This window comes from Dermacentor silvarum, chromosome 3, assembly GCF_013339745.2.
Source record: "Dermacentor silvarum isolate Dsil-2018 chromosome 3, BIME_Dsil_1.4, whole genome shotgun sequence".
Taxonomy (NCBI): domain Eukaryota; kingdom Metazoa; phylum Arthropoda; class Arachnida; order Ixodida; family Ixodidae; genus Dermacentor; species Dermacentor silvarum.
In genome coordinates, this window is record NC_051156.1 from 190468424 (window position 1) to 190495935 (window position 27512).

The 27512-nt window shown below is 47.2% G+C and overlaps 1 protein-coding gene across 1 annotated transcript; it reads left to right on the forward strand.

The window, feature by feature from the left end:
• The first annotated feature begins 4484 nt into the window (after nt 1-4484).
• LOC119445097 (carbonic anhydrase 4-like) lies at nt 4485-26752 on the forward strand. Its single transcript, XM_049664082.1, has 7 exons — nt 4485-4514; nt 5767-5856; nt 6857-7018; nt 10522-10670; nt 14075-14164; nt 17220-17444; nt 26216-26752. The coding sequence occupies exons 2-7, from the start codon at nt 5826-5828 to the stop codon at nt 26456-26458; spliced, it is 900 nt and encodes a 299-aa protein (XP_049520039.1). The 5' UTR covers nt 4485-4514; nt 5767-5825; the 3' UTR covers nt 26459-26752.
• Nucleotides 26753-27512: the final 760 nt, after the last annotated feature.

The window sequence follows — 27512 nt, forward strand, 5'->3', positions numbered from 1 at the left end:
GGTCTCGCTGGCAGCGGAAGGCTACCATACACGCCAGCTGCGTAAACACCTTAAGATAGCGTCTTGTTGGGCAATATATTGGTTAAACGTGCGAAACACACACACACACACACACACACACACACACACACACACACGCACACGCACACGCACGCACGATTCCCATCGCATTTCGTTGTGTGTGTTTTGTGCCTTCAACAAAATTGTAAAAAAACATTCGTGTTTTCGAATCAGTCGTCAGCTACCCCATTTATGGACTGCATGCTCCAACGCAGGGTATTCTGAATTTTTTATTTCGTTTACCGTCCTGTAAATGTGCAGATGGGTAAAAATTGTTGGGGGGAATAAATGTCAGATGATTTGGTGCTCTACATATGGCTTTTGTGGCATTAAATCATGGCTCTCATGCAGGCATTGATTATGAAACCTTGTTGAGCATGTTTTCCGCAGCAATATAGCTTAAACCGGTAACTGTTATAAAGCAGCCGGTCATCGATATCTTTAAAATAAAGCGGCCACACGGCTTCTCAACGTAGAGGAAACAAAATGCATTCAATACATAGCGATTTCTCATGTCGTAGATTGTTTATTTGGTTGAGAATTTTTTCAAGAACAAGCGCTACAACTCAGTGCAAATTAACTGCAGCGCATGTCTTGCTTCCACTCCCACTGATTCTCGTGGCTTCGAGCTGGCGCGACATGCATGTCACGATTTTCATGCTATTAGAACGTGTCACCCATGGTCGTCAGACATTGTTGTCTCGTCATACCAATTTTGGTATATATCAAGTTAGCGAAACGTCCGCAAGAGTACCAAGACCGTGGCACGCAAATCATGCCGCTCATGACATTCATGCTTTGATTTTCATGTTATAACCTGTCATTTATGTGCGTCATGCAGTCATCTTGTGGAATACCAATTTTCGTATTCATCCCATTAACAAAACGACCAGGGAAGCACCAAGACCGTGACACGTAAATCATGCCGCTCATGACATGAATGTCATGATTTTCATGTTATGACTTTCATTTATGTTCGTCATGCAGTCATGTTGTGCCATACCAGTTTTAGCATACATCCCATTAACGAAAGGGCTAGGAGAGCACCAAGACCGTCGCACGTAAATCATGCCGCTCATGAGATTCATGCTTTGATTTTCATGTTATGACCTGTCATTTATGTTCGTCATGCAGTCATGTTGTGGCATACCAATTTTCGTATACACCCCGTTAACGAAACGGCCAGGAGAGCCCAAAGTCGTAGGCGGCTAGATAGATAGATAGATGGATAGATAGATAGATAGATAGATAGATAGATAGATAGATAGATAGATAGATAGATAGATAGATAGATAGATAGATAGATAGATAGATAGATAGATGGATGGATAGATCGATAGATGGATAGATGGATAAATAGATATGCTCAATGTCGCCGAAGTGCGCTAAGAAATGCTTCGCATTTAAAAGCGCACAACGTAGGCGCAGATCTTTACGCACTTGCAGCTCATGCACAACAAGCGTTTAAGAACAGCGCATTTTGTGCTATCCAGAAACGAACGAGTTAAACAGGCACGTTTACATGCCAGATATCAAGACTACAAGACGGACAAACGCTACGGGAAATAGCGTGCAAATGAACTATTACACACGGTGCACTGGTGATTACGATTAAGCCCGATCGGGATCTGATTTCTCAACAATGATCGGGTTCCTTCTGCAGCTTGGGCAAGGGAGCTGATAACGATCGAGAAATTCGATCCGGATAAGGCTCGATCGCGATCAAAAGTGCCAGTGTCACACAGCTTCAACTCCCCAAACACAGAAAGGCAATAACGTATACGCTGCACAAACAGGAACGGTCCGTGGGTTGCCACTTGTCGCGCCTGATCTTTACCAGCCACAGGAGTCGCCCTCTTCGGATCTTTCGGAACATCTTCCAGCCATTTCGCGAATAATTTGTGCACTGTGGTACGCAACACCTGGGTATTTTGCCCTAGAAGACGCCGCACACGTGTCTCACTCAACCAGCCGCGACGATGCGTGGGGAGCGCAATGGCGGCCGCCGGTCGAAAGGCGGCATTCACCCCTTCACAGAATGACTCCACCCTCCACGGCGGCTGAGGGGGGCGCACGGATCGAGGAACCCTAGGAGGGAAGTACGAGAGAGGGATTGAAGCGCACCGAAGACGCGGACACATAAGGTTGGCGCTGAGCCGTGCTCCCTCAAGGGCTGCAGAAGATAGCGCCAACCTTTCCCTTTTCATACGAACCACTTACTACTACACATAAGGAAGTAGACTGGACAGCGCTTGGATCACGGGTCACATGGCCAGAAGGGAAGTTACCCATGGGAAGTTACCCATGGGTAACTTCCCTTCTGGGTCACTTCACTTCTGTGTCCGCGTCTTCGGTGCACTTCAATCTAATGGCGTTTTTCACTGGTCGATCTGGAGCAGGTTTTTTTTGCTCCACGGCGGCGAATCCAAATTTCGCTGGTCGAGCTGGAGCGGGTTCGCGCTTTCCACTGGTCGTTTCGGATCAACTCGCTCTGCGCCGGATCGCTCTCACTTGCTCCGCCGGAAATAGGACGAGAAGCATACATCACTTCCGCTCGCTCCAGGATTTCGGCGGCCGCTCCAGATCAACCAGTGAAAAACACCATAAGTTAAATATGAACATCAACCAACTAGCCCAACTCGCCATCTTGTAGCGAGAGGGGGCCCGGGTGTACTACACTCAGCATACATAGCGCGTTTCGGCGGGGGCAATACAGCCTGTTGCTACATTTCTTGAATCCTACGGGGCGATCATTTCTAAGTTTTCCTGAACTTTTAAAAATCGCCAGTCGCTCATTCTATTCATAATCATTCTAGTCATCGTTTTAGTCCTTGAGCTGGATTAATATTGAGGGAGGCGGACATTACTTGCACGAGAAATCGAAACACATACTCAACTAATTAAAGCATTCACTAATAAAGTTCTTAATTAACTACTTTACGGCACATACTGCAATTTACGAATTGTAGCCGGTGAGTTTGCAAGGCGTATTCACTTGGAATGAATTTACAGGACGACATTCGTTTGGAGATAACGTGCCATCAAACTGAGCGTAAAAAATGCAGTGTTGTTCCACTTACTTCTTTAACAAAACGCTCTTTTATGCATTGAAGTACAGAAGTAACTGGAGCGCCCATGTATTTTGTCCTACGTATTGGGAAATAGTACCTCGAAACTGGTGTCATCCTGGAGATTCATTTCAAGTGTATACGTCTCGCAAACTCATCGGCTACAATTCGTAAATCTCAATAAGTGCCGCAACGTAATTAATTAGGAAGTTCATTTACGAATGTTCGTTAATTAGTTGAATACGTGTTTCGATTTCTTCGTGCTAGTAACATTCGCCTCTTCAAATAATCCAGCTGAAAGACAAGAATTATGCTATCTGCCACAGGTGATATTTAAAAAATTCCGGAAAACTTAAATATGATACCCCATATAATGTTATTTTGTAGTGACGCAGAAGAACAACAGTGGCACAATTCTGCGAGTCACAAAACTAAAGATTTATTGGGCGAGCTTGCGCTCAGAAAAAAAAAAAAAAAAAAACGAGAAACGCATCAAGCACAACGATAATGGCAAGCAAAGTCGTCGGAAATTTGATCCCCGTGTCAAGCGTGTTGGCTAATTATACATGACTCATCGTAGATTCCAGCGTAATCGCTGGTGCGCATGAAGTTCCGGCTGGTGAATGCCTTGCGCCGAGCGAAAAACAGTTATTGGCAGGTTGAGAAACGACCGCCGAAAAACATACACTTTCGAATATAATCGCATTTACGTTGACAGTCATCCGGAGATTGTTTCTGTCAGAATTGTTATTTAACCTTTTATTGACGAGTTTGGTAGTGGAAAAAAAAAAAGAACATTCTTGCCGAGTTTCAATATCGAGTAAGGCTCTGGCTAAATAATGTCTTCGGCCAACACCGAATGACAGGCAGCCAGCGTCATTTGTTGATTTGGAGAAGGAACACTGGACGAGCAAGCCGAAGTTTGGCACTCGACCGGCTCTCTGTCTTTTGAAAACAAAGTCATAGGAGACAGGCCGTTGCAAGATGTCCAGTGGCAGTGGTGTCAATTTGATGCACAGCAAGTGAAATGTACCTATATGGCTCACATATGACGAGAACTGTCTGTACAAATAGAAAACAAAGCCTTAGGTGGCTTGGGGTGATGCCCACTTCCACTTTCCTGCCTGGGGTTTTCCCCTTATTGCTGAAACAATTTCCGCAAATATTTTTTTTTAATTTTGTTGATTATGCTTATTCTTGATGCGTTCTGCACATTTAGATAGGAAATAAACATTTTTTTCTTGGTATTTATATGTCTCGTCCTCAAACGGTTAATGACTGTGTACCAATTAGCCCAGAAAGAAACCCTCCTCAATGACAGCTTTCGCATCACACGTGCGCAGTCAAAGGTGTGCACTTGCGAACACCGCGCTGCGCTTCTCTAAGGTTAATATTAATTTCTTTCAGTTCTTCCACTTTGTACAATTTTCTTTTTGTGTGTGTGAGAGAGAGAAAGGGGAGGTGGAGGTAGGATCACGTACATGGTCAGTAAAATTTTGCAGCTGTCTTTCGCCAGCGTTAAGAAAGCAAGGGAGAAGAACAAATAGGGCCTCTTCAGAAGAAGTAGAAGATGGCGCTGCCGTATTCTGCCGTCAAATGTTTTATTTAACAGATCTGGTCTGTCTCTGTGCCCTCTATGTTACCTTTGCAATGTGTCCAAACTAGAGTGTACTAGACAATGGTCTAGTACACTCTAGTCCAAACCTGTTGAGCATTGTTTCCTACCCTGTATCCGATTTTCTTGACAAAGAAAGCCTTTAAAAGTTTCATGTCAGCAACTTGGACTGTAATTAACATCGCCAGTCATTCTCTCATTTGGGGCGCCTTCGCTGGGATTCAGCCACAGGGACGCCTAGTATTGCTTAGTGATTTACGACTTTATTGGGGGCGCAATACGATTACCTCATTCATTTTCCTGACTTATCTTGATTCTGTAACTTTATTTCTCAATTTTAGATTATAATATCTCAAAAATTCATTACGTAGCTTTCTTCTCGTTTCTGCATCTTTTCTCCATCTGGCTGCAAGCATACGCTCCAATATTCTGCTTTACTTTGGTTATAATCTTATCAAAGCGGTTGTGAAACCCCCCTGCTTCTTCGCCAATCCGCTGTAGCGGGTAAGATCCATTGTTGGGAAACAACGCAAAGATGGCGCGCAGAAGAATCGAGTACGGGTGGCTCGTATCCGTTGGAGAATACTCATCGCTGCTTATGATACTAACGGCGGCTTCCGCTGCTGTCGAAGACACCTTCACGGAAAGTACCGGCAAGTGTCTGAAAACCACTATGGCTTATATATGTTTATGTGCTTTTTGTGTAACCAGTATATGCAGTGGCTCCAGCTGCGTCAAAGAACGAGCACTTTGTAGGCTGAAGTAATAGAGAGTTTTAGATTAGGGGGACGCAAGCGTTGGGGCACCCTATCACTAGAGGATGCAGTACTGCGCATGCGCATAGCGGTCTGCGCATGCGCAGTACCGTGGCCCCAAGCGCTAGCGGGCCCCAGCGATTGCGTCCCCCTAATCTAAAACTCTCTATTATTCAACGTGCGCCGTCATCGCCGCTTCGTCTTGTGGATGCTAAAAATGACTGAATTCCCGCTTTTCATTCTTTTTCTTGTTTCTTATTGATTGCAGATAAGTTTAGCGAGGAGTACTGCGACGGGTACAGGTGGATTCACACGAAACCTGAGTGCATGAAGCGAAGAAACGGATTTGTGCTGCTAGGTACGTCACCGTTTATTACGGTGAAAAAAAAAAATGATGAAAGAAGGCCGGCTATATAAGAGCGGATAAATCGCGATGAAAAACGTGTCGTGTGTGTATACGACCAGCCGCATTTTATAGGTGTGTGCTTGGAAGGTGAGGCGGGGGATCGGCAGTGGTCTCCACGTTCTTCCGTAATGCATGCACCCGCTTAAATGACACGTATAGCGCTATACGCGGCCACCTGATTTGGGATAATATAGCATACATTTATTAACCACATTGGCGCATACATATAGGTGGTACAGGCCCGTAGCCAGGAATTTTTTTTCGGAGGGGGGGGGGGGGGGGCACTTGCTGAAGGCCTTGACTATTTGGGAAAAGCACCTATTTTTCAGTAATTATTTTTGGGAACGCACGGTAAGATCAAAATTTCGAGGAGGGGGGGGGGGGGGGGCTAGGGCCCCCCTCCCCAGGCTACGGGCCTGGGTGGTATATATATATATGCATATAGGTGGTACATATATGTGGTATAGAGATAGAAATAAAAGCTACATTTCCAGCAGCTTGCAACTATATAGCCCTACATCTCCGGGAGTTACGGTGGCAGCTTAAAAGCGACAGAAATACGCGTGCTTCGCAAAATTCACGTAATACAATTTGCTACCCTGCTAAACAGCAGGATATCATTTTTGTTTTCAGCAAGGGAAACCAATTATATATCAAGTCACAACTCTGCACTGTTTAATCGTGGTCTCCGAGATCGGGCACTGCACGCTGCCATCTCCGTTACCCCCCTCCTCGCAAAAACACACACATCATTAGAAAGCCTGCGTGTGTCTGTAAAGCGGGGGGAGGGGGGAGGGGGGGGGAGGAAAGCTAGACTTCTTGCTCTTGTTATCCGTAAGCATAGTGTTTGTAGTCGGTATCAATATGTATTTAGTCTGGTGTTGGGGAAGTATAGGCGCGGTCCATAAGATGGTGGTGTACAGAAGCCAATGTGTGCGCACATACAACGCAGAGCACCCGGACTGGAAGACCAGGTACGAGGCGTGTGGCGACGCTGTGCAGTCGCCGATCCACGTTCAATACCTGGACAGCCAGTTCCGCCAGTTCAAGACGCTCTACTACAACGGGTTCCAGAACCTCTACGACTACGTCGTCGAGAACGGTGTGCACGGCGGTGGGTGGCGTCCATACAGCGTTGCTTTGTTTCGACACTACGTATAGAATGATTTTCCTTTCTCCGTCGTGGACACCGCTGCATTTCAGTTCCGCCGTGCTGTTGATTTTCACCACGTTTATCTTTTTGATCGAATCAAAGAGTGAGCATATACCGGGCATTTTATTTTAACGTTAACATATATAACACAGTCGAACTGGGATATATCAAACTCGAAGGGGATTGCGAAATAGTTTGATATATCAATAATTCGATATATAACATAAAAATTTTATGCAAAATGCTCAAGGGGGATTTTACAGCTGTTCGTTATGCACGATAATTTGTTACATCCGAGTTCGATATATCCGGGGTCGACTGTATATATACTTTAAAGCACCTATAGTATTTAGCCCAAATGTACTTATTTAACTGGAATTCTCGAAGAATGTGTACATTACATACACTGGAAATAATTACGCCTGCAAATTAACAAAATCTTACTAATTAGCTTTTCAACTAATTACTTTAGCGCACATATTGTAATATACGAATTGAAACTAGAGATTTCATAAGGACCATCCACTTGGAACGAACTTTGAAACTATAGCAGAATATTTGAGATAAGCGCAGTCATATTTGCTGCAAAAATGCTATGTTGTTCCACTTTTTCAACAAAATGCCTTTTTATGCATTGAAACTGGAAAGTTACTGGAACATAAATGAATTTCGTTGCAAAGTTTGGGAATGCACATCTTGAAACTGGTGTCATCCCCAGAATTCGTTCCAAGTGGATATGACTTTAAAGGTAACCGGCTACAATTCGTAAATTGCTATGTGTGGCGCAAGGAATTGGTTTAAAAGTTAATTAGCAAGAATGTGTTAATTAGTCAGATTCACTATCATTTGTTTCTGCAAATAATGTCTGACTCTCCGAGTAATCTAGCTCAGGAAGTGGAATTCTGCTACACGTCACGGGTAATTAAAAAAATTGTTAATGATAAAATAAAACACCCCGTATATAGAGGGTGATCATTTTTGTTTTACAGAATATTAAAAGATCGCCTGTGGCAGATAGCATAATTCTTGTCATTGAGCTGGAGTATTCGAAGAGCCAGACATTACCAGCACGAGCAATCGAAACACATATTCAACTAATTAGCAAAATTTGACTAATCAACTTCTGAATTAATATACTTTGCGGCGCATATTGCAATTTACGAATTGTATCCGGTGAGTTTGCGAGACGCATCAACTTGAAATGAATTTCCAGGATGACATCAGTTTCGAGATATTGCCCAAAGTGCGGCACGAAATACATAGGCGTTCCAGTTAGTTTTTTGCTTGAATGCATAAAAGAGCGTTTTGATAAAAAAGTAAGTGGACCAACAATGCGTTTTTACGATGAGTTTGATGGCTCATATCTCCAAAGTGGTGTCATTCTGGAAATTCTTTCCTAGAGGACACGCCTGACAATGTCACCAGCTACAATTCGTAAATTGCAATATGTGCCGCAAAATAATGAATTAAGAAGTTAATTAGTAATTTTTTGTTACTAATTTGAATATGTATTTCAATTTTTTGGGCAAGTCATGTCCGCCTCCCTGAATCTGACATCCAGCCGATGGCAGACGAGGACACTTCAGCTACAGTGTACTTCAGCACAAATGACAACAGCAGACGTGGAAGTTCGAAGCAGCGACGTTTCGCAAGTAGCCTGACAGCCAGCAGTACATAGGTCGCACTAAAACGTTTTTTTGTGTTGGTTTAACTACGGATCGCAAGATTGACGGTTGGAAATGGTTTTAACGGGTTTAAGTTCATTTACGTAGCCTAATTATAGTCACAGAAAAACAACATAACTTCATTTTGTACAAAAACACCATTGTGCTCCTCAGCTCCAAATGAAAAGAAAGAAATAAAAAGGCAAAAAAGAAAGAAAGGCCGCGCGCTGTTATTCGAGCTACAACTATAGCTGAAAAAGTCGGATTGTGGAAGTGCACTTTAGAAGTATAATGTGTATAATTTCTATCGCACCTATTCTAGTTTAGATATACTATTGTGATCAAAAGCAACCGTCAAACTAGAAATCCTTTCTCTATTTCTGCGATGATACGTAGGTCTCGAGCCATGACGGAACTATTTAGACGGTCATCAATTTCAAACGCCCACAATCGTATTACAGACGACTCCCGTTGATACGGCCCTTGTGGGCCCGCAAGATTTGGCTGAATTACCCGAAAGGCCGAATTAACGAACGGTGGCAAAATGAACGCAATCAAATATTTTTTTATTGTTTTAAGTAGCCTACAATGTCTTTCTTGCTTCTTGCCTGCTTTAACTAACATGCCTGCCTCCCGATGCGAGACCTCATTATATCAAGGTGCTGCCAGGTGCCGCCAGGTGCCGCCAGCGAAAACACATGCCCGAAAGAGACGTGGACATGCTATCGCAAGTCCTTCGTGTCGCAATTTATTTATCCGAGGATCATAAATTTTACTTATTCAAGAGCGTTGTCCTTTTAATGCGAAGCATTTTTTTTCCGGATGGAGACAGTTGTTTTTGTGACCGGTATCTGACCATTTGCGTGAGCCGATCCCGAAACACATCGTCTCATACAATGACCTATAGGACTGCATTCGGAGCGCACAGCTGTTATCAAACGCACAGATAGCGCTCAATGTCACCTTGAGACCCAGTAGAGCGTCAATGAATCAATGCACGATCACTTATCGCTTGACATTCATAGGCTCTCGGATTCTACGCAAAGCGCACCTGCATGGACATTGACGTTAGCAATGACGCACATTGGGCTTGCTCCGCCGTAATCGGTGAATCCACCAGTGAAACCACCAGTGATGCCACCGGTCAAGACACGATCGAAACCACAATCAGTGAACCGATGGACATTGAGTAATTATGTCACATGATGTACATATGTATAATTGCACATACCCTAAACAATGTGAAACTGTACATAATCATCTATAACAATGCAATGTCATATAAGCATTTCACCCGGACTAAGGAAGCCACCAACCTGAGGGCGGCATACGCAAGACCGCCGGCCTCTACCTTTTTAATAAAGTTTATTTAATCATCATCTTTCACAACCTACGTTTCGCTTCAGAAAATCGCCACGGTTCGTGAGTGCCATTCTACTATACGAAACAACAATGATTCGCGTTACTTTATAGCGCTGCAACTGTACTGCACATCATCATATACCCATGCCACAAAGGCGAGGTTAACGTTATATCACTCTTAGTCTATACCGGCTTTAAGCAACGCACATAAAGCGGAAAGTAGACCAAAATTTCGACGCTTATAAATAGCTCACTGCTAGTGGCCTACTGCGTATATGCGGCCTATTTTATGTGGCTCCTGCATATGCGGTCCGCATTTAAACGGCCCCATCCGTTGCAGAGTGTAAGACACATTTAAGTGAGGGTAGGTTAGGTTGTGGCTGCCTGAATCATCGGTTCGCACATATTTTACGCTGCGCGTTGCCGACGGGTTCGCAGTCTACATGACCCTTATGGACGGGACGGTGAGCCTGTACGGTGGTCCGCTGGCAGTCCGCTACAACCTGTCTCGCGTAATCTTGCGGTTCGGACGTCCGACGGGGCCCGGCTCCGAGCATCGTATCGACAACGAGGAGTACGTCGCCGAGGTGCGCCGAGTGAAATTATGCACCATTATGTTGTAATGAAAGTAACTTTCATTCTCAATTTTCATTACAAGATCACGATGATGATGATAATCTTGTAATGAAAATAATTGCTTACTATGTTGCTTCCTGTGCGCAAGTTTTCAATTCGTCGACATTTATCATATATATATATACGTCGATGGGTCCAAAATTTACAGTGATGTTGATTTCTATTTCTATTGGCATCTACATTGAAACGGGGCGCCAAAAAATAGTCACCTTGCCTGCTTGAGATAACCTGGTTTTAGTCGATCAAAGCCAATGAGAAAGGCTCCTCATCTTTCCTTGACCTTTTCGTCTATTCATTAAAACCACCACCTCTGTATTGTACAGTTATACCTATGCCTGTAACGACCACGGCTCTATCGATCCATTCCCTGCTTATCTTCCAGTTATATTATAAATGTATCTCGCTTATTTTAGCCGCTGATCATGCAGTTAATGTTCCCACCGGCTTTGAGTTCATGCGCTTCTGGAAGGAGTGCGTCCTTTACGGTTCTTGCTGGATGAATATCATGGCGATGTGCTCCTTTACGATGTGCCCAACTGTGTCCGGATTTTTGCTGCAGCAGATACATGCCCCATCCTGCTGCAAATAATTGCTCCAGTATGTTTTTGTACTCAGGCAGCCAGGTCGATCCTCAAATTGCAAGGCACTGCCATTTGTGTTCTCGCACAGATTTTCTCCCATGATTTGTGTTCTTGCCATATTTATAAATCTTTTGCATCCAATTTGCCATATCTGTATCTCTCCCTTTTTAACACGAAAGTGTTTTATGCCGGGGTCCACCAAGACTTCACTGACGTATTTCCGTCACGGATATGACGTTCTTACAATGTACACGAACATAATACAAAGAAAGAAACCAGAAGAAAAAGTTCCACAAACATGCAAAATTTGGAAATCGAACCCACGACCTCTCGGTCCGCGACGATAGATCGCCGAGCGTTTAACCCATTGCGCCACAAACGCATTTGCAGAGAGCTACACAGACGCGCCTTATATATCTAACACTCCTCCGTGTACCCGCGCTCTTGCTCGGGGTGGTGCCGCCGCCTACGAGCAGAAAAGAGAAGTACTGCATTATGACACTAACGCGCACCGACAGTGAACGCTTCGGTGGTCTCAGCACTACGACGCCTCGATGCCAGCATTCGAAGGGACGCTGGCATCAAGAAGCACTACCAACGCCACCTAGGTGGCGTTCACCGTACTCAGCACAGCGGAGCGTGGCCTCCGCAATTAGCTCTGAAAATGTTTCTGAAGTTGATCGCGGAGGCTGCAATTACGACGCGCTGTACGCGCTGATTTGACTCGGTGACGATTCAGTTACGTGCTTTGTCTTGCGCGTTGTATTAGTGTGTCAGTTACGTGCTTCGTCTTTCGCGTTGTGCTAGCGTGTGCAGCGTAGTGCAGCTTCCATATGCACGACGGTTGCTCATGGTCATCGACGTTGGTAGTCGTGATGGAGGAGACGTGCCACCAGGCGTCAGCGTGGGTGCATCAACGCCTAAGGGCGCTTTAGCTACAAAACACCAATAGACATTATATATCAATGTGCAATAAACATTACACTACTTCTGTGAAGACACGTTTCACTTTCGTGTTCTATACCGATTCCTATATAAGAGGGATCAACCACATTTTTTCTTCTTTTTTGATGACTCCTGGTTGTCTATTTCCACTCTCAATTACCCTGCACTTGGTTGTCAACTTTCATTACATTTTCCGCCATTTCGTGTTGCACGGTTTTGAGGTACAAATGTGTGTGCACTTTAGCCGCCCATTTGTTTTCATCTATGTTCTTGCGTCCTTTTTCAAAACTGATCTTGCTATACGCTTCTTTGACTTCAAAAGAGGATCAACCCGTGTCTGCCTCCACTGCCTCATTTGTGCCTCTACCATGGGCGCCAAATACCAATCGGTCCCCTGACATTTCGTTAACTTCTATAACCCCGACAATATCTCTGAATATAGGCGCACAAGGTCATTTGATAACGTTAGTGCTGGTACCATTACTTCTCTCCAAGTGCCTCGCCACACCTCATATTTATTGTTTCATTATTACTGCTTCCGCTTCCCCTTAGTTTTTAGTAATATTGGTAGATATGCTTGAGTATTTCCTTCGTTTATGGATACACCTAGGTATATTGCTTGATCGTGGGCATTAATTGCTGTTTGATTGATTCTACGTCATTACTGGTCTCTTAATTAATGATCACAATTCCCCATTTCTTAGTGCTAAACTTAAGGCCTATAGATTCTTCGCTGCATTGTCACTTATATTCGCAATTCTCTGTAAATCCCTCGCATTGTCCGATGGTAGCACTATGTCGTCCGCATACATCAGCACAGAGACCTTCTGTTGCACGAATCCTTTGCCCATTACGGATGTAAGATAGATCAACGCCTAATTCACTGTTTTACAGTCGTCTTATATGCCTTTAATCTAAAACTTGCACAATGATAAAGAAACAGGGAATTCTTGCTTCAGTCCTTGGCGAATCGCTACTATTTCTGCGCATTTCCGGCCTACCCACACAATTTGTACTACTTCTTCTTTCTGGGGTTTTACGTGCCAAAACCAGTTCTGATTATGAGGCACGCCGTAGTGGAGGGCTCCGGATTAATTTTGACCACCTGGAGTTCTTTATTGTGCACTACAACGCAAGCACACGGGCGTTTTTGCATTTCGCCACCATCGAAATGCGGCCGCCGCGGCCGGGATTCAATCCCGCTACCTCGTGCTCAGCAGCGCAACGCCTTAGCTGACGGAGCCACCCCGGCGGGTCACAATTTGTACTACTCGGCTGTATTATACAGGGGGTCCCAAATATCGTGCTCCAAGATTTAAAAATACGCAAATGCCACGTAGCTGGACAGAACCAAAGTAATGTTGTTTGCCGTCGCTTGGAGATACACAGATTATCTTTTGGCATTCCGCCTAATGAATAATTAGTCTTAATTAATTAATCAACTTTAAAATATTGTAATTAGATGAAAAGTGTCCATGAGGAAATGGTAGAGCAACATGAAAAACTCCCGATACAGCTTTCTGTTGCTCAATACGTGCTACATAAAAGTGTTTTTTCCGAGCGTGAAATAAGCCCGCGAATACACGCACAGTGCTTCGAGCGGCCAGTCGCGCGGCAACCCGTGGAACGGCAACCCGTGGAACAACAATTTGGAATGGGGTGAACGCGGTTTAAATCATGAATCCGGCACCTCAGAAAGGTGCGACGTAATGCTCACGCATTTATTCCTCTCGCATTTACTGCTAACCCACCACTGAACTTTATTAACTCGAGACAGTCGTGGCTGAAACACGTGGTATATATATTGTTCATGGGCTTCCTCCACCCAGATGCAGCTTCTGTTTTCCTCGAAGAAGCCAACCACAACCAGCTGCCTGTACGAGAACTCCGGCGCCGCAATGATGTCCGTCCTCTTCCGCGTGAGTACGCATAACCGCAGGTTCTTGTATCTCGCAAAAGATGGACCTCACAGGGATCAGAGCGCTTGCGCACCTCCCTCCTGCCGCAGCGTATGTTCTTCGCTTCTCTCTCGATGTGCTTGGGTTCAAAGCAAACTCTATAGTTGAATGCCATTCCAGCTGCATCGTGAATTTCGCAAGCAAAATATTTTGTGTGTTCGCGCACGTGTGTGTGCGTGCGCGCGTGCGCACGCGCGCAAGCAACAGGTTTTATTAAAGACGATAGTCTTTCTTGGGGAACTTAAACGCTGAAAATTTGGTCTGTCTGTCTGTCTGTTTGTCTGTCTGTCACCCGATTCAGCCACCCGGCCAAAGTTGGACCACTTGCTTACCGCCCACACTGCTTAAACTGGTACGGCTGTTCATACTTGTGAACGTTATCGATCACAAAGTAAATATTACGCATATCTGAGGCGCAACGTCACTAGGTAAGTATTAGGAGGTGTGTTCCTTTAATAGAAAATACATAGATACGTAACTCTAAAGACCCTAGTTTCTTAAGCTGCGCTGAAAATGCCATGCTATGCGCGCTGACGAACGACGTTCCCCGACTGCGCGCCGACGAGCGCCCTCTGCCATGGAGGAAGGAAACCCTCTGCACAAGCTCATGTTTCCCGATGTATTGCCAGATGGCGTCCATGTCTCACGCAGCGCCTCCTAAATTTTATCAATGCCAGCCAGATGCGGCCGATTCAACATAAAGGAAGCGCTGTCTGAGGCAGGGCAAAACATAAATGGCCGCTTGATGAAATAATGCGGTAAAATGAAATCTGTTCAAACAAACCTTCATGCCAGGACGGAAATGGTACGAGAACAGCATCACGGGTGGCCGCGGATCAGACCAGCACTCATGTAGTACGGCCGGCAGAAGACTATCGTCTTTCGACGACATTTGCAGCGAAGCACGCAGATACGCGGCAATTTTTTTTTTTGGCGACGCGTCTCCCAAAAGCTATACACCCTCACTGCAAAATTGTCGTGTTGTTGTCCCTCTTCGTCTTTGAGACCTGCCACTTTATCGCAAGTCATTTACACTGAAATGCCGTGGAAGACGACCTTCAGAACACCAAGCGATTTGGCGAGCTGGATATCCGGAGCGAAAAGGCGTAACCCACACCACACCTAACGCCTAAACATTTGCGTTACACACTCGTAACCATCCTGTGAGTTTTTATATCTACATTTCAATTAGACATGACACTTAACTTCCCCTATGCTTCCTCTGGTTTCATTGTACGTTACTTCATTCAGTAAGAGTCCTTTTGTTTCTGCCTGGTTCTGTTACCGTTCAGTGCAGCGAAAATACAGACCCTTAATTTTCACCGGCTAATTCGCTCGCTACACACAGGTGGCGCTTGCGCTGAGTGTAGCCATTTCTTGCCTCAAGATTGACCGCGTCGCCCCCGTGGCGGTTCTATGTATTCTGGGTTGCGCGGCAGACGCCTTCCCATAGGGGTGTAATACAAGAACGCTGTACTTACGCGCGTGTCACACGGGCACTTTCGATAGCGATCTATCTTGATCGGGCTCGATCGCGGTCGAAGCCGTTGTGAACGGGCTCAGCGGAGGCCGGCTGAGGCATGCAATGAACGTGTTACCGCATGGTCAAACATGGTGGCGACCACGGGAGCACGGTGAAAAGAGTCTATACCTCATAAAAAAAAAGCCGGCAGATCCCACACCCTGTGGGAATCGATGTTATGCGAAGCAGTGTGCGAGGAGACTACGAAGTTAACAAAAAGACCATGAGAGAACCTGGACGTACATAGGCGGCTCTTTCATGACCTACATGACACACACGTCATGAGTCTCCAGGAGTCCCTTTGGCTACACCTAAGAGACCTTGAAACGAAAGCCTCAATCATGGTCATGACTATGACTTCTACCATCATCCTTTAGTGTTTCCTTCACTTAGTAACACTGATATAGTAAGTAAGCACTCCACACGGAAATAATCGCACACCTTGGAAAATCTGCAACTCGATCGTTAACAATGGCAGATACATATGTCCCTCGATGGTTTATAAAGACGACACGGCACTTTAAATGGGTGATCAAAACACTCAAAAATTGATGTGACATCCGCGGAAGCGCGTGGAAGTGTGATAACAACTTTATTAGTCGGCGGTTTTGAAGAGAGTCTACTACAACCATTTAGTGTTTCCTTCACTTAGTGCCCGCGCCCGAACCCATTTCAGAGGTTTTTGAGTATTAATCTTTTTTCACTGAGTCATTGTCATTTTTGCTGAGTCATGCCCATGATTATGACTTATACCACCACCCTTGAGTGTTTCCTTCACTTAGTACCCACGTCAGAACCCATTCCAGTGGTTTTTGATTGTTAATCTTTTTTTCGCTGAGTCATTGTCATTTTTGCTGAGTCATGCTCATGTCTATCACTTCTACCAGCATCCTTTAGCGTTTCCTTCACTTAGTACCCACGTTCGAACCCATTTCAGTGGTTTTTCAGTGCTAATCTTTTTTCGCTGGGTCATTGTCATGACCTACATGACACGCATGTCACGACATTTATGTCACGACCTATCACTTAAGTTCGTCATACAATCCTGTCATACAATGCCAATTTTGGTACCTACCAAGTTAACGAAACGACCATGAGAGCACCAACACGCAGGCGGCTGTTTCATGACCTACATGACACAGATATCATGACATTCATATCGTTACATATCATTTATGTTCGTCATGTACTCTGTCACAGTATGCCAATTTTGGCACGTACCAAGTTAACGAAACGACCATGAGAGCACCAAGACGTAGGTGGCTAGATAGATAGATAGATAGATAGATAGATAGATAGATAGATAGATAGATAGATAGATAGATAGATAGATAGATAGATAGATAGATAGATAGATAGATAGATAGATAGATAGATAGATAGATAGATAGATAGATACTGTCAAAGTAGCAAAGGTTCGCCAAGAAATGCTTTGCATTTAAAATGCCAACGAAGAAGCCCTTCTCTGAAAAATGTAGCTCGCGGGTTGCGCAGGAGGTGCCGGGCAGCGTGGCGGACATTGAGCCCCTCGTGCAGAGCACGCGACAGCTGCGCGGTGTGTGGGGCGCCCGGGCGCCGGTGCAGCTGCGGCTGAGGTCGCTCATGGCGCCGTACGCGCAGCACTACTACGCCTACTCGGGATCGCTCACCTTCCCGCCCTGCACGAGCAGCATACCGACGCTGGTGATGGCCAAGCCCGCCTCCATCGGAGAGGACCAGGTGAAGATTTCTTCCCAGCAGAATTTTTTACGGACTTGTGGGAACTCTTATTGCGACAAAAAATCATACGGATGCCCGTGCCGCATTACCGCCGTCTTGCTGTCCTAATTATATCGAAGGCGCATGCGAGGCTCGTGCGCCGAGGGTTAGAGGGTTTCTAGAGATTCTGAAGTACGTTTGGCTGCAAAAAAAGAAAGAAAAAAAAACTTGGGAGATGCTTAAGCTTCGCCTTTAAGAGCAGAACCCGATACCATATAAAAGTCCTTGACTGCTTCTCATGCTTCCCGGCAACTGCAGCTTATGCAACCGCAATATTTACCGGGAAACGCTTGCGGCGAACTCTATGCACGAAGGCGAGCTTTCTGGTTCTTTTGGCGTATACAAGGCGAGCTTTCGAAGGCGAGCTTTCTGGCGTGTACAAGCGATGTATACGCTAGCCTGCGCTGGCGATGTAACGCTAAAAAGTCACAGGCCTGCGCGGCACACGCAGCACAGTCACAGCGTAAGCTGGTGGAGCGGCTCAAGAGTAGCTCCAATTTGGGCACCACGCACAACAGGGTCTTCGCGGCAGTCTGTTCGCCTCGTTTTGACGAGAACGATCTGAACTGTCCGCCCGGCGTGGACGGCGAGCTGAGGCTTGTAATGCTCTCTGCACAGCACTCTGCTGAGCCCGATGAAGCCTTACAACTGCAACTTACATGTCGGGCGCGCCGCGTTTGCAGGCGCCTTAACTAGAAGGCGCCACCACACTGGCGGAGGCTCGGCAGCTCGGGAGCACGTTGATTGCGTGCCTCGTCTGAATCGCATATCGTCGTCTGCGCCTGCGGACGCTGCGTTTGCAGGCATCTTACCTTGATGGCGCCACCATACTGGCGGAGGCTTGAGTCGTCTCCCACTACGTGCTTGCATTAAGGCTATTTCCGCGGCCTGATAGCAAGGGCTTGCGTGGCTCAGTGGTAGAGTATCCGCCTCGCACGCAGCGGGCGCGGGTTCGATCCCGGCGGGAATCGGGTAATTTTTTCGCGTTTCCGGCGATAGCGGTTACGCGGCGGAAGCGGCCGGCGGGGGCGTCATCGCGACCCGAAACGGCTATTGGAATGAGCCCATAAGAGCTTACGCTGTAAAAAGTTGTCGCAGTTTCACCTGAAAGGCGAAGCATCAATTGCGATAGCAAATTTGTAGAGAGCTATACGGAGTAATGATAGGTGTATAACCTTGGACATGCAGCAGCACCGGCAGCACGCAGAACTGTTGTCGACGCCGTCGGCGTTTTGCCCGCGTTCGCACAAAATGCGTACGGCGTTGGTGACTGTTGCCGGAGCCTCTGATATAAATAGGCACTTGATGCCGCAGCTAAACGTCGCCTCCCTTCCCTCCCCCTCCCCCTCCCCCCCCCTCCCCGCCACGGCCTTTCGCGCGTCGGAAGAAGGCGCGTTTGTTCTACATATATGGTGATTGTAAAGGAGGAAAGAGACGCCTACTTCTGCAGCCCTTAAGGGAGCACGGCGCAGTACGCGCGCTTTTTCTTCGCCGTGCGTTCACTCCCCGTGAAAGCGCGCGTCCCTCGCGCCCTTTCACTCGCACATACAGCGTTTCTATTTCATCTCCACTGACGTCATACGGAACCTCACGGCAACGGCGACTCTGACGGCAGAAATCTGCTTTGGAGTGTCAATATAATTGCTATCGCAAGAAAAATAAGTGCTCTCAAAGCTGCGCAGGTGGTCGGCACGCGCTCGTGCCGCTGCTCCCGCGTTCGTCGTCGTCGTCTGCTTCTGCAGCTGGCTGCGTTGCCGCTAATCATTCCAGCGTAGAATTTCACTTCTCTTCTGTCGTCGTAACGGCGAGGTGGTTAGAGATTCAGGAACAATAGAGCACTGATAAATGTCTGCGCTTTCACAGAAACTAATCTCAGGGATCTAGACGCTCTACCGCTCATGGATGGCTACATGTGGGAGTGCTGTAACAGAACCAAAGGAGAGAAAAAAAAGGACGGGGATTGGGCAGGCCCGGGGACAGGTTTGTGGAATACTCGTTAATGTAACAAATGGCACATAGAACAAGCCGGGCGCTGCCTCAATGAAAGACTAAAAGAACATAAATACACATGACAACAGCTGGTCGTGTCAAGCAACCTCGCTGCGCAACGTCAGTTCCCGCATACCAAATTTCCAACTACCGTTTCCCGCTCTAATGAAAAAAAAATGGCAGCGGCTTAGCTCAGCTAACCCTGGATATGCAAAACGAGAGCTTAGTTTAGCCTGGTTAAATCTTGGTTTCACGTGGTTAGCCTTTGATCAGCTTAACCAACGATGTCGTCCCGCTTCCGGCGTTTTGCTAGCCGAACGGCTCGTTCTTCCTCAGTCTCCGACTCTAGCTTCGCGCGCTTGGCATTCGGGAACCTCTCCAGTGAAGCAGCTCACCGGGCGTTATCCGCGGGGTGGTCAGGCGCCGCTTGCCGACGACGGCTCAAAGCCTCCCACTCCCGCGCAACGCTCAGAGATGAAGGCCTGGCCTCGCTCTCATCCATGGCCAAGCTCGCACTGACTAGGCGAGCGCAGGGCCAGGCGCGCGGCGAGTCACGAGGTCAGGTGGCGACCCTGCTGCGTAGAGCGCTGCGCCAAGTTGGAGGCGGCGGCGGCGGCTAGGGCACATGGCGGCTGCGGAGCTCGGCGAGTCACGTCATGCGTTGCCAAGGCTACACGTAACTGCGGTCAAATTAAGGTCAAATTGCTGGAGACGGCGAAACTCGGCTCGACTAGGTTAGTAAAGCTTTCGCTTTAAAAAGTTTCAAGGGAAATCATGGAGGCTCTGAACATAGGGAAAGAGGCTGACACATGCGCAAGCGCACCTAGCTTGCGTCTTGCTCACGGCACCCGAGATAGGTAAAAAATGTCACGGAGCCCTTCCGCTACTGTGAAGATGGAAGCCAGCAAAGCTGTGACTATGGTAGGTGTGCTGTAGTGAATATTGCCCCCATGATGAGAATGGGCGTATCGTCGTTGGGCATCACCCAACCGAACATGTCTATCATGAACGTTCACGAACGTTCCGGTTGAGAAACTCGTGTTGAATCCTGGCCGTCGCACCGGGGAAGTTAGCGCTAGCGTTGCCGAGGCGTGCACCACCGTTGTCGGGTTCCTGGAGGGCAAGACGACGCTGACGTTTGGCCTCAACATCGCGCTCCCTCAACTCGGAGTCCGCGGCTCTTCGCTGACGTTTCGCCTGGGCTTCGGAAGGCCTCAAGCTAGAATCGGCACATCGACGACGAGCCCTTTCCCGAGCGCGTTGGCGGTGGCGTTAGGACACGTCGTCAGTTGCTCATGAATAGCTCATACCCCCTTAAGCAATTGCTCATACCCCCGTAAACGTGGCCTCCCCATTACGATGACGGAAGAGAAGTGAGATTCTACGCTGGAATGATTAGCGGCAACGCAGCCAGCTGTGGAAGCAGACGACGACGAACTCGGGAGCAGTGGCACGAGCGCGTGTCGAGTACGCGCTCGTGCTCGGCACAGCATCCAACGGCACGAGCGCAAACCGAGGGGCGCCAACGAGCCAGCTGCGGAAGAAGACGACGACGCTCGAGCCAATGCTGATGATGATAGTTTTTTTCTACACGTGGGCACGATCCTGGGGGAACTAGCCCTTAACTGCTTCTCTGTAAAACTCCTCACGCATGTGTGTCTCACCTCCGCGTCCTTGTCATTTCGCGCTGTTATTCGTTGACTATGAATCAGAACCAACCAGCCCACCAACAATCCTTAAAAGAATAAAACACCTGGCGATAGTTAATCATATATTGCAACCCGCCGTTGTTGCTTAGTGGCTATGCTGTTGGGCTTAGCAGCACGTAGTCGCGGGATCGAATCCCGGCCACGGCGGCCGCATTTCGATGGGGCGAAATGCGAAAACACCCATGTACTTAGATTTAAGTGCACGTTAAAGAACCCCAGGTGGTCCAAATTTCTGGAGTCCCCCACTATACGGCGTGCCTCATAATCAGATCGTGATTTTGGCACGTAATACCCAATAATTTAATTAACTTAATCATATATGGCATACGCCGTTCTGTCAACGTGCACTTACAGTTCCAGGTTCTCTTTAGTATTCTTGTCGTTTTTCTAGCCTAGGCATCCTCATATGCTCAATTCACTGAAGCCCATGTATGGCCCATATATGGGCTGCATCAATTCAGCATGTCGTTGGTAGCTGCATTCCGCCATGTTGGCAAACTTTCGGGAGCTCTCGGCGTAAAGTTCTAAATTGGCTCCCTGGCTACATTTTGGATATATTTGACTTGTATCTGGGCGAACTAAAAAAAAAAGAATAAGAAAACAAAATAATGAACGGGAGCGTACGTTGTAGTGAATACTTAGATGGGTAAATCGCGGGTGCAGCGCACAGCAGAAAGAGGCTGCCGTACGCGAACGTAAGCGCGAGCGCGATCGTGCCCGTAAGGCCGACCCCGTGTATTGGCAACGGCAAAGCCTCTGACTGTCTATCTCAGCGATCACAAGGCAATACTGTGCGAGTGTAGAGTCGTCCGTGAAGGTGTGAGTGTGTGCGTGTAATCAACGGCTGCATGATCTGAAATAAAGGCTATGCAACTTAACGAAATGTGTCTTCGTTCAACTTCAACGTTAAAAAAAAAAAAACAATCCTAAACGAGCAATCAAATCCCATATTCATCGCATCGGGTCGCTCAGCATTTCTTGGTTTCGTTGCGTGGTCGTTGGCTTTGGACTTTGATTCAGTTCGCATGGGAGAAAGCTTCGCGTTAAACCATCTTTCTTTAAGAAAGGGGCTTCGATTTTTGTCTCTCAGCTCGCGCATGTGCAATGACCACGGAGCCCTCGAGGGCGATGATCAGGTTCATGCAGTTGACACGTCAAAGACTAGTATGTGTTCTAAATTAGCTTTTTGAAAAAGTAAAAAAAAAAGCAACTTTATCACATGGCATCCGGTAAAAGAGGGTTGTCCTTTTTCAACTATACTTCAGTTCACGCATGCGCAGCGATTACAACGTCCTCGGGGGGGGGGGGGGGCGGTGTTCAGATCGCCATTGCATGTTCAAGCCATTTCGAGCTAGAGCGGCGAGCGTTCGAGGTCCGAGCACAAAGCTTCGTTGTTTTTTTTTCTGACCAGGTGCTTACGTCGAGTGGTTCCTGTTTGCTTGTGTTGAGTGCAGCCAGGATAGAACGTACTACATGCAAGCTCCTCTCCCGAGACGCTCGGACCGAAAACCGCTGGTCTCGCATGGGACATATCTTCCCCGACTGCTCGTCGGATGACTGTATTATGGTGAGCTACTGATACGCCAAGGCAAGTCGTGCGGGCTGAGTTGCTGTCAGCGGTCCAGGCCCGGCGTTGTTCCGCGGCTCAAACAGCGTGTCGAATTACGGACGCTACCCCCCTTCAGCGGCGTCGGTAAACGAACGGATGTGACGTGACCATGAAACGAGATGCAGCGCTCAGTTCCAACGCCCACTGACGACGGTCGTCCGGCCACATTACTTACGGTGGGACTCGTGCCACAGCCGCCTCCACGCCTTGGCAAGACTGATGGCGACCGACGTCCAGAAGTGAAGAAGACAAGGCCGGTATCGCGTACGTTGCAGTAGAGCACGGAGTTGCTTCATCTGCGAAAGAAGCCAGGACTGTCTCCAAGCAAGTACCATATATCCTGAAACCTTTCGAGTGGAGTTGAAACTACCAAAGCGGCGAAGCAGAGTTGCGGTCCGGCTACTCGTTCATCGAGTCGTGGGCCGATAACGAGAAGTCGGTCGGTCGGATTACTAGTGAGAGTGCAAGCCAACAGTTTATGCCAGACCACGGGCAACAAGACAGACTCCCAAATCAAGTATGAAAGCAAGGCGCAAGTTGGTACTGGATGGCGGTCAAGGTACTGCGCGTGCGAAACACAGCATGTACGCTCCAGAGATATGCAGTGCATTAGGTGACAACGCAGCTACAGAACAGCAGAGGACGTGCACTCCCACCATGGTCCACGAGAAGCGTGCATCAAACATCCAGTTTAGAAGAGCTGAGACGCGACTGATGCGAAGTAAGCAGAATCAAAATAAAACAGCCATTTCAGGACACCAGGGTGAAGCTGCGGGCCAGAACACCGCCTCAAGAGACCAGCAAACACCACCAGCGTTTGAAAAGCACGTAGCCGTAACTTTAACCAAAACGCCAGCTGGGAAACGAACCCGTGACGGAATTCTTGAAGCAAAGGCTGCAGAAGACGTCAAAAAGCACGTCTGCGCTGCAAGAAGGAAATTGACACGGTCTCAAGTGAGCGCTATGGTTGATTGCAGAAGTGGTCTTGAACAGAACGGCACCGAAGAAGCTGACTCTTCAGAGGTTTGCGTTGCACCGAATAGAGGGGGCACCGAAAGACGGAAGCCATCAGAGATAGGAGGTTGTAGACGACCCAAGTCCACCGCAAGAGCGGGACCAAGCGCAAGTCAATCCCGTGGCTCCGAATCATCGGACCAGGATTCTAAGCCAGCGGCAAGACGCACAAAGGCACTGCAGGAAATCGCAGCTGGGAGAGCGGCTCGCAAACGGAACCACCGAGCTGGCGCACCGACAGTTGTCACGCCAGACAAGGTAGCATGCGACGACATGTACCAGTTCGAAGATTTGGCTGCCGGAGGCATACCAGATCATTTGTTCGAAGGCTGGGAACGGCTGTCCGACGTTCTGATTCCGACAATGGGGACGCCGCTGCCCAACACCCCGCATCTCAGTCCTGGAAGGGCTCAGTATAAGCGCGGAGTAAAGCCTTACCGTGTTTGACGTCGAAGTACGTGAAGTGCTGTGATGCGAAGAAAGCACTGATAGGCCTTCAGAAGCTTGAACAAATATTAAACCAGGACAGGCTGAAAGGAATCTGTCAAGATGTCAGCAATGAAGGCGATGACATAGGATGAAAGGCGCCTTGATGCAGAACATTTTGTAATGATGGCTCAAATGATGGTCTTTATTTACTGAGTCCCTAGAGAAAAAATGCCTGCTACGAGTTGAGGGCATTCATGTGTATTACTATAACGGTGTTTGAATCGTGTCTGCTTTTTATCCGTGGACAGGCTTACTTTGATCTACTTCGCTGACTGGGTTTTAATTCTCTGAAATTATTTGTGCTCAGCTTAGCACCATCTGTGTTCAATGTGCTGCGCCAGCCGATATGTGCTAGTGAACTTACTGGAGCGGACTCTACCTGCAGTGCAACATCGTGACGTGTGCAGACCTAGGCATAGCTGGGAACAACAGGACAGCCAGTTGAAACACACTCAAACCGGTGAAAAAAAGGAAAGATGTGGATGTAACAAGCATACCATAGTATCCCAGTGAATTTGCAAAAATTAAACACCACATTGATACTACGCCTGCTGTGATCTTGCATACCGAAACGAGACATCTCGTCAGAAATTTTACATACGCGTACTCAATTTTACTGCAGACATTTTACGAGTTGTAAAACATTTTAAATGCAATAAACAAAATAGTGGTTGTATAGCTGTCGACACCATTTGTGTGAACATTTCTATCTATCGCCGTTTTTTCCATGTTGCGAAATGTAATGGATGAGCTGTGAAGTCTCTGGATAAACTTTTTTTTTTTTTTTTGCTAGAGGCTCCAAGAGTCCTCTGCTAACAGCGCCATCTCGGGGCAAACGGACGCGGAGCAAAACCTGCGCGCGCTCGATATCTGAGGCCCATAATAGGTGAAACACTGTTACAAGATGTCGCCAGGTACACGTCCGGTGCGATCAAGCTATTGTACGATTCTGAGAAATTTTGTACAGGAACCGAATACTTCAGTTTCCAATCGGAGTACTCGACTCGGTGAATTAATGCTTGGTCTCTCCGTATATTCGCCTGTGGCCGAATATAACTGGAGGATGCATGCCGCAGGTATGCGTTGCAAGACCTTTCACTTCTCTTTATGTATACAAGCTGTTCATTTCAATGGCCTTCCAATAGTTCTGCGTGTAGAAATGAAAAAGACTTCATTTTACTTTTCCTTCGCATGTTTCTTTTATACGTTTAGAAGCAGGAAGATGTTCCGTATTCAATTGGGTATTCGATTCAATATTTGAAGGCACAATATATGGAATATACGCATTTAATTCGACAGTTTCGCTATTTGAACAACTCGAAATTTGAACTCGCTATTTGAACAACTCGCCGCAGGTTCGGCTCCCACCGGCGACAAGTTATCTTTTCGTCCACTTTCATTTTCCCTTTTCTTCATTATTTTCTACATTCCAATTTCAACCACACTTAATTTCCCCGATGCTTTCCTTGGCTTCATTGTCTGTTGGCTTTATGGGGTCGAATTTTATAAGTGTCGTCATATGAGGAAGCGACAAATTCGTTTTTTTTAATAGTGACTACACTATAGTGATATGGTGATATGGTCATTCAAATCTGTCATTTTCAATAGTAAAACGCAGCTTTCGCTCTGAAAAAAAAATTGTGGCGTTTTACAACCTTGTTTCATTGAGCACTTTTATATGGGGCGTGTATGTTTAGTCGCAGTACAGCGTCATGAAGAAAGTTTGGGCGTTCCCTTTCATATTGTTCGAGGGGCGGGGTCCCATATCAGTGTGCAAAGATAGCGCAGAATTAGCGCAACCTATATTGGCAGATATTTTTTGTCTGTGATTTCACCATGAATGCGTATCGTATAGAAGGTCTGTTCCCCGATGGTCCACTGGACGCAGCCCCACACCACACGGTTCATGCTTTGCGCCTCAGGTGGACGCCCTGCGGAGGAACATGTACGTGTCGCTCAACTACTGCGTCTACCACATGGCCGGCCAGCTGAGGCCCACCTTCAGCGCGCAGAACCGGGACGTGTACCGCTCGTTCAAGTACTTCAGCAGCCGCGGCGTCTCCGAGGCCCAAACACCACCGACTGCAGTGTTGCTTGCGCTGCTACTGCTAAGCCTAACATTCACGACTGTGGCGCCGTTGCCCACCGCGTGGAGCCTGTGCTAAGAGACATGGCGTCGTTACAACCCAGCGTGCGTAGCACGAACTGGTACAGTTCTGGATATATTCGAACGATGACAGCTCCCGCCGTGTAATTCCGTGAGTCATATTCCAATCCGTGTATGTGGTCATTTATTGCTTTTAATAATAGACTTGGTATGATTTCAGTTCTCACTCGGAAGCAATTTGACCCTTGGACTCGCTGCAACATCGGTGGTTTCTTTCACGCTACGTCCCTATGCGCACGTTCCGTTTTCTACGCTTCATATCTGATTAATCGAAGCGTGGAGTTCCTGCGCAGCTTCACTTAACAGAGTGCGTTGAATAGTGGAGTCCTGCATGCAGCGTGGTTGCAAGTGTACGCGTAACGGTGCGAATGACAGTTTGTTTGTTTTGGTACAACTCGAAGCACTACGGTGCTACGTTTTGTCACAATACTTCGACCACGATTCTACAGTCGTTTCGTCGTTTCCCTATACTCTACATTCGGCCGTGAGCGGTCGATCATGGTAGAAGCATTTGGCGCCGTCGTATTTAGCACTATAATAGCAGTGCCCACACTGCAAAGCAAGTTACACCCTTAAAAAATTCGCCGTCCCTTTCACTCCGTGAAGATGGTTAACTAGAGGAGCTGACACGTGCGGCCCCGGTGTTTATCACTGGGTTAATGCCGAGGGTTCATTAAAGTATTTCTGAATTATGAGGTTACACACACGTTCGGCTGCGAGGGAGAGAACGACGTCACTGGCGGTAAGCCTGCAGTCCGCCGTTGTGGCTTGCGTTCGATGTCTCGAGTTTGCTCAGCGGCGTTGTTAGCAGCATTCGCCCATCATTGCCGCTTGCGATTCTTCGAAGTTAAATTGCTTCAAAATTAAATCTGTCCGTTACGTAAGACAATGAATAGCTCATACCCCCTTAAGCAACGGCTCATATTCCCGTAAACGCGGCCTCCCCATTACGACGACATTAGAGAAGTGAAATTCAACGCTGGAATGATGAGTGGCAACGCAGCCAGCTGTGGAAGCAGACGACGACGACGAACGCGGGAGCAGTGGCACGA

Coding starts and splice junctions, on each gene's coding strand:
- LOC119445097 (XM_049664082.1), top strand. CDS start 5,826: ATGAAGCGAAGAAACGGATTTGTGCTGCTAG. Junction 5,857..6,856: donor AAACGGATTTGTGCTGCTAG/GTACGTCACCGT, acceptor CATACAACGCAG/AGCACCCGGACTGGAAGACC. Junction 7,019..10,521: donor CGAGAACGGTGTGCACGGCG/GTGGGTGGCGTC, acceptor ACGGGTTCGCAG/TCTACATGACCCTTATGGAC.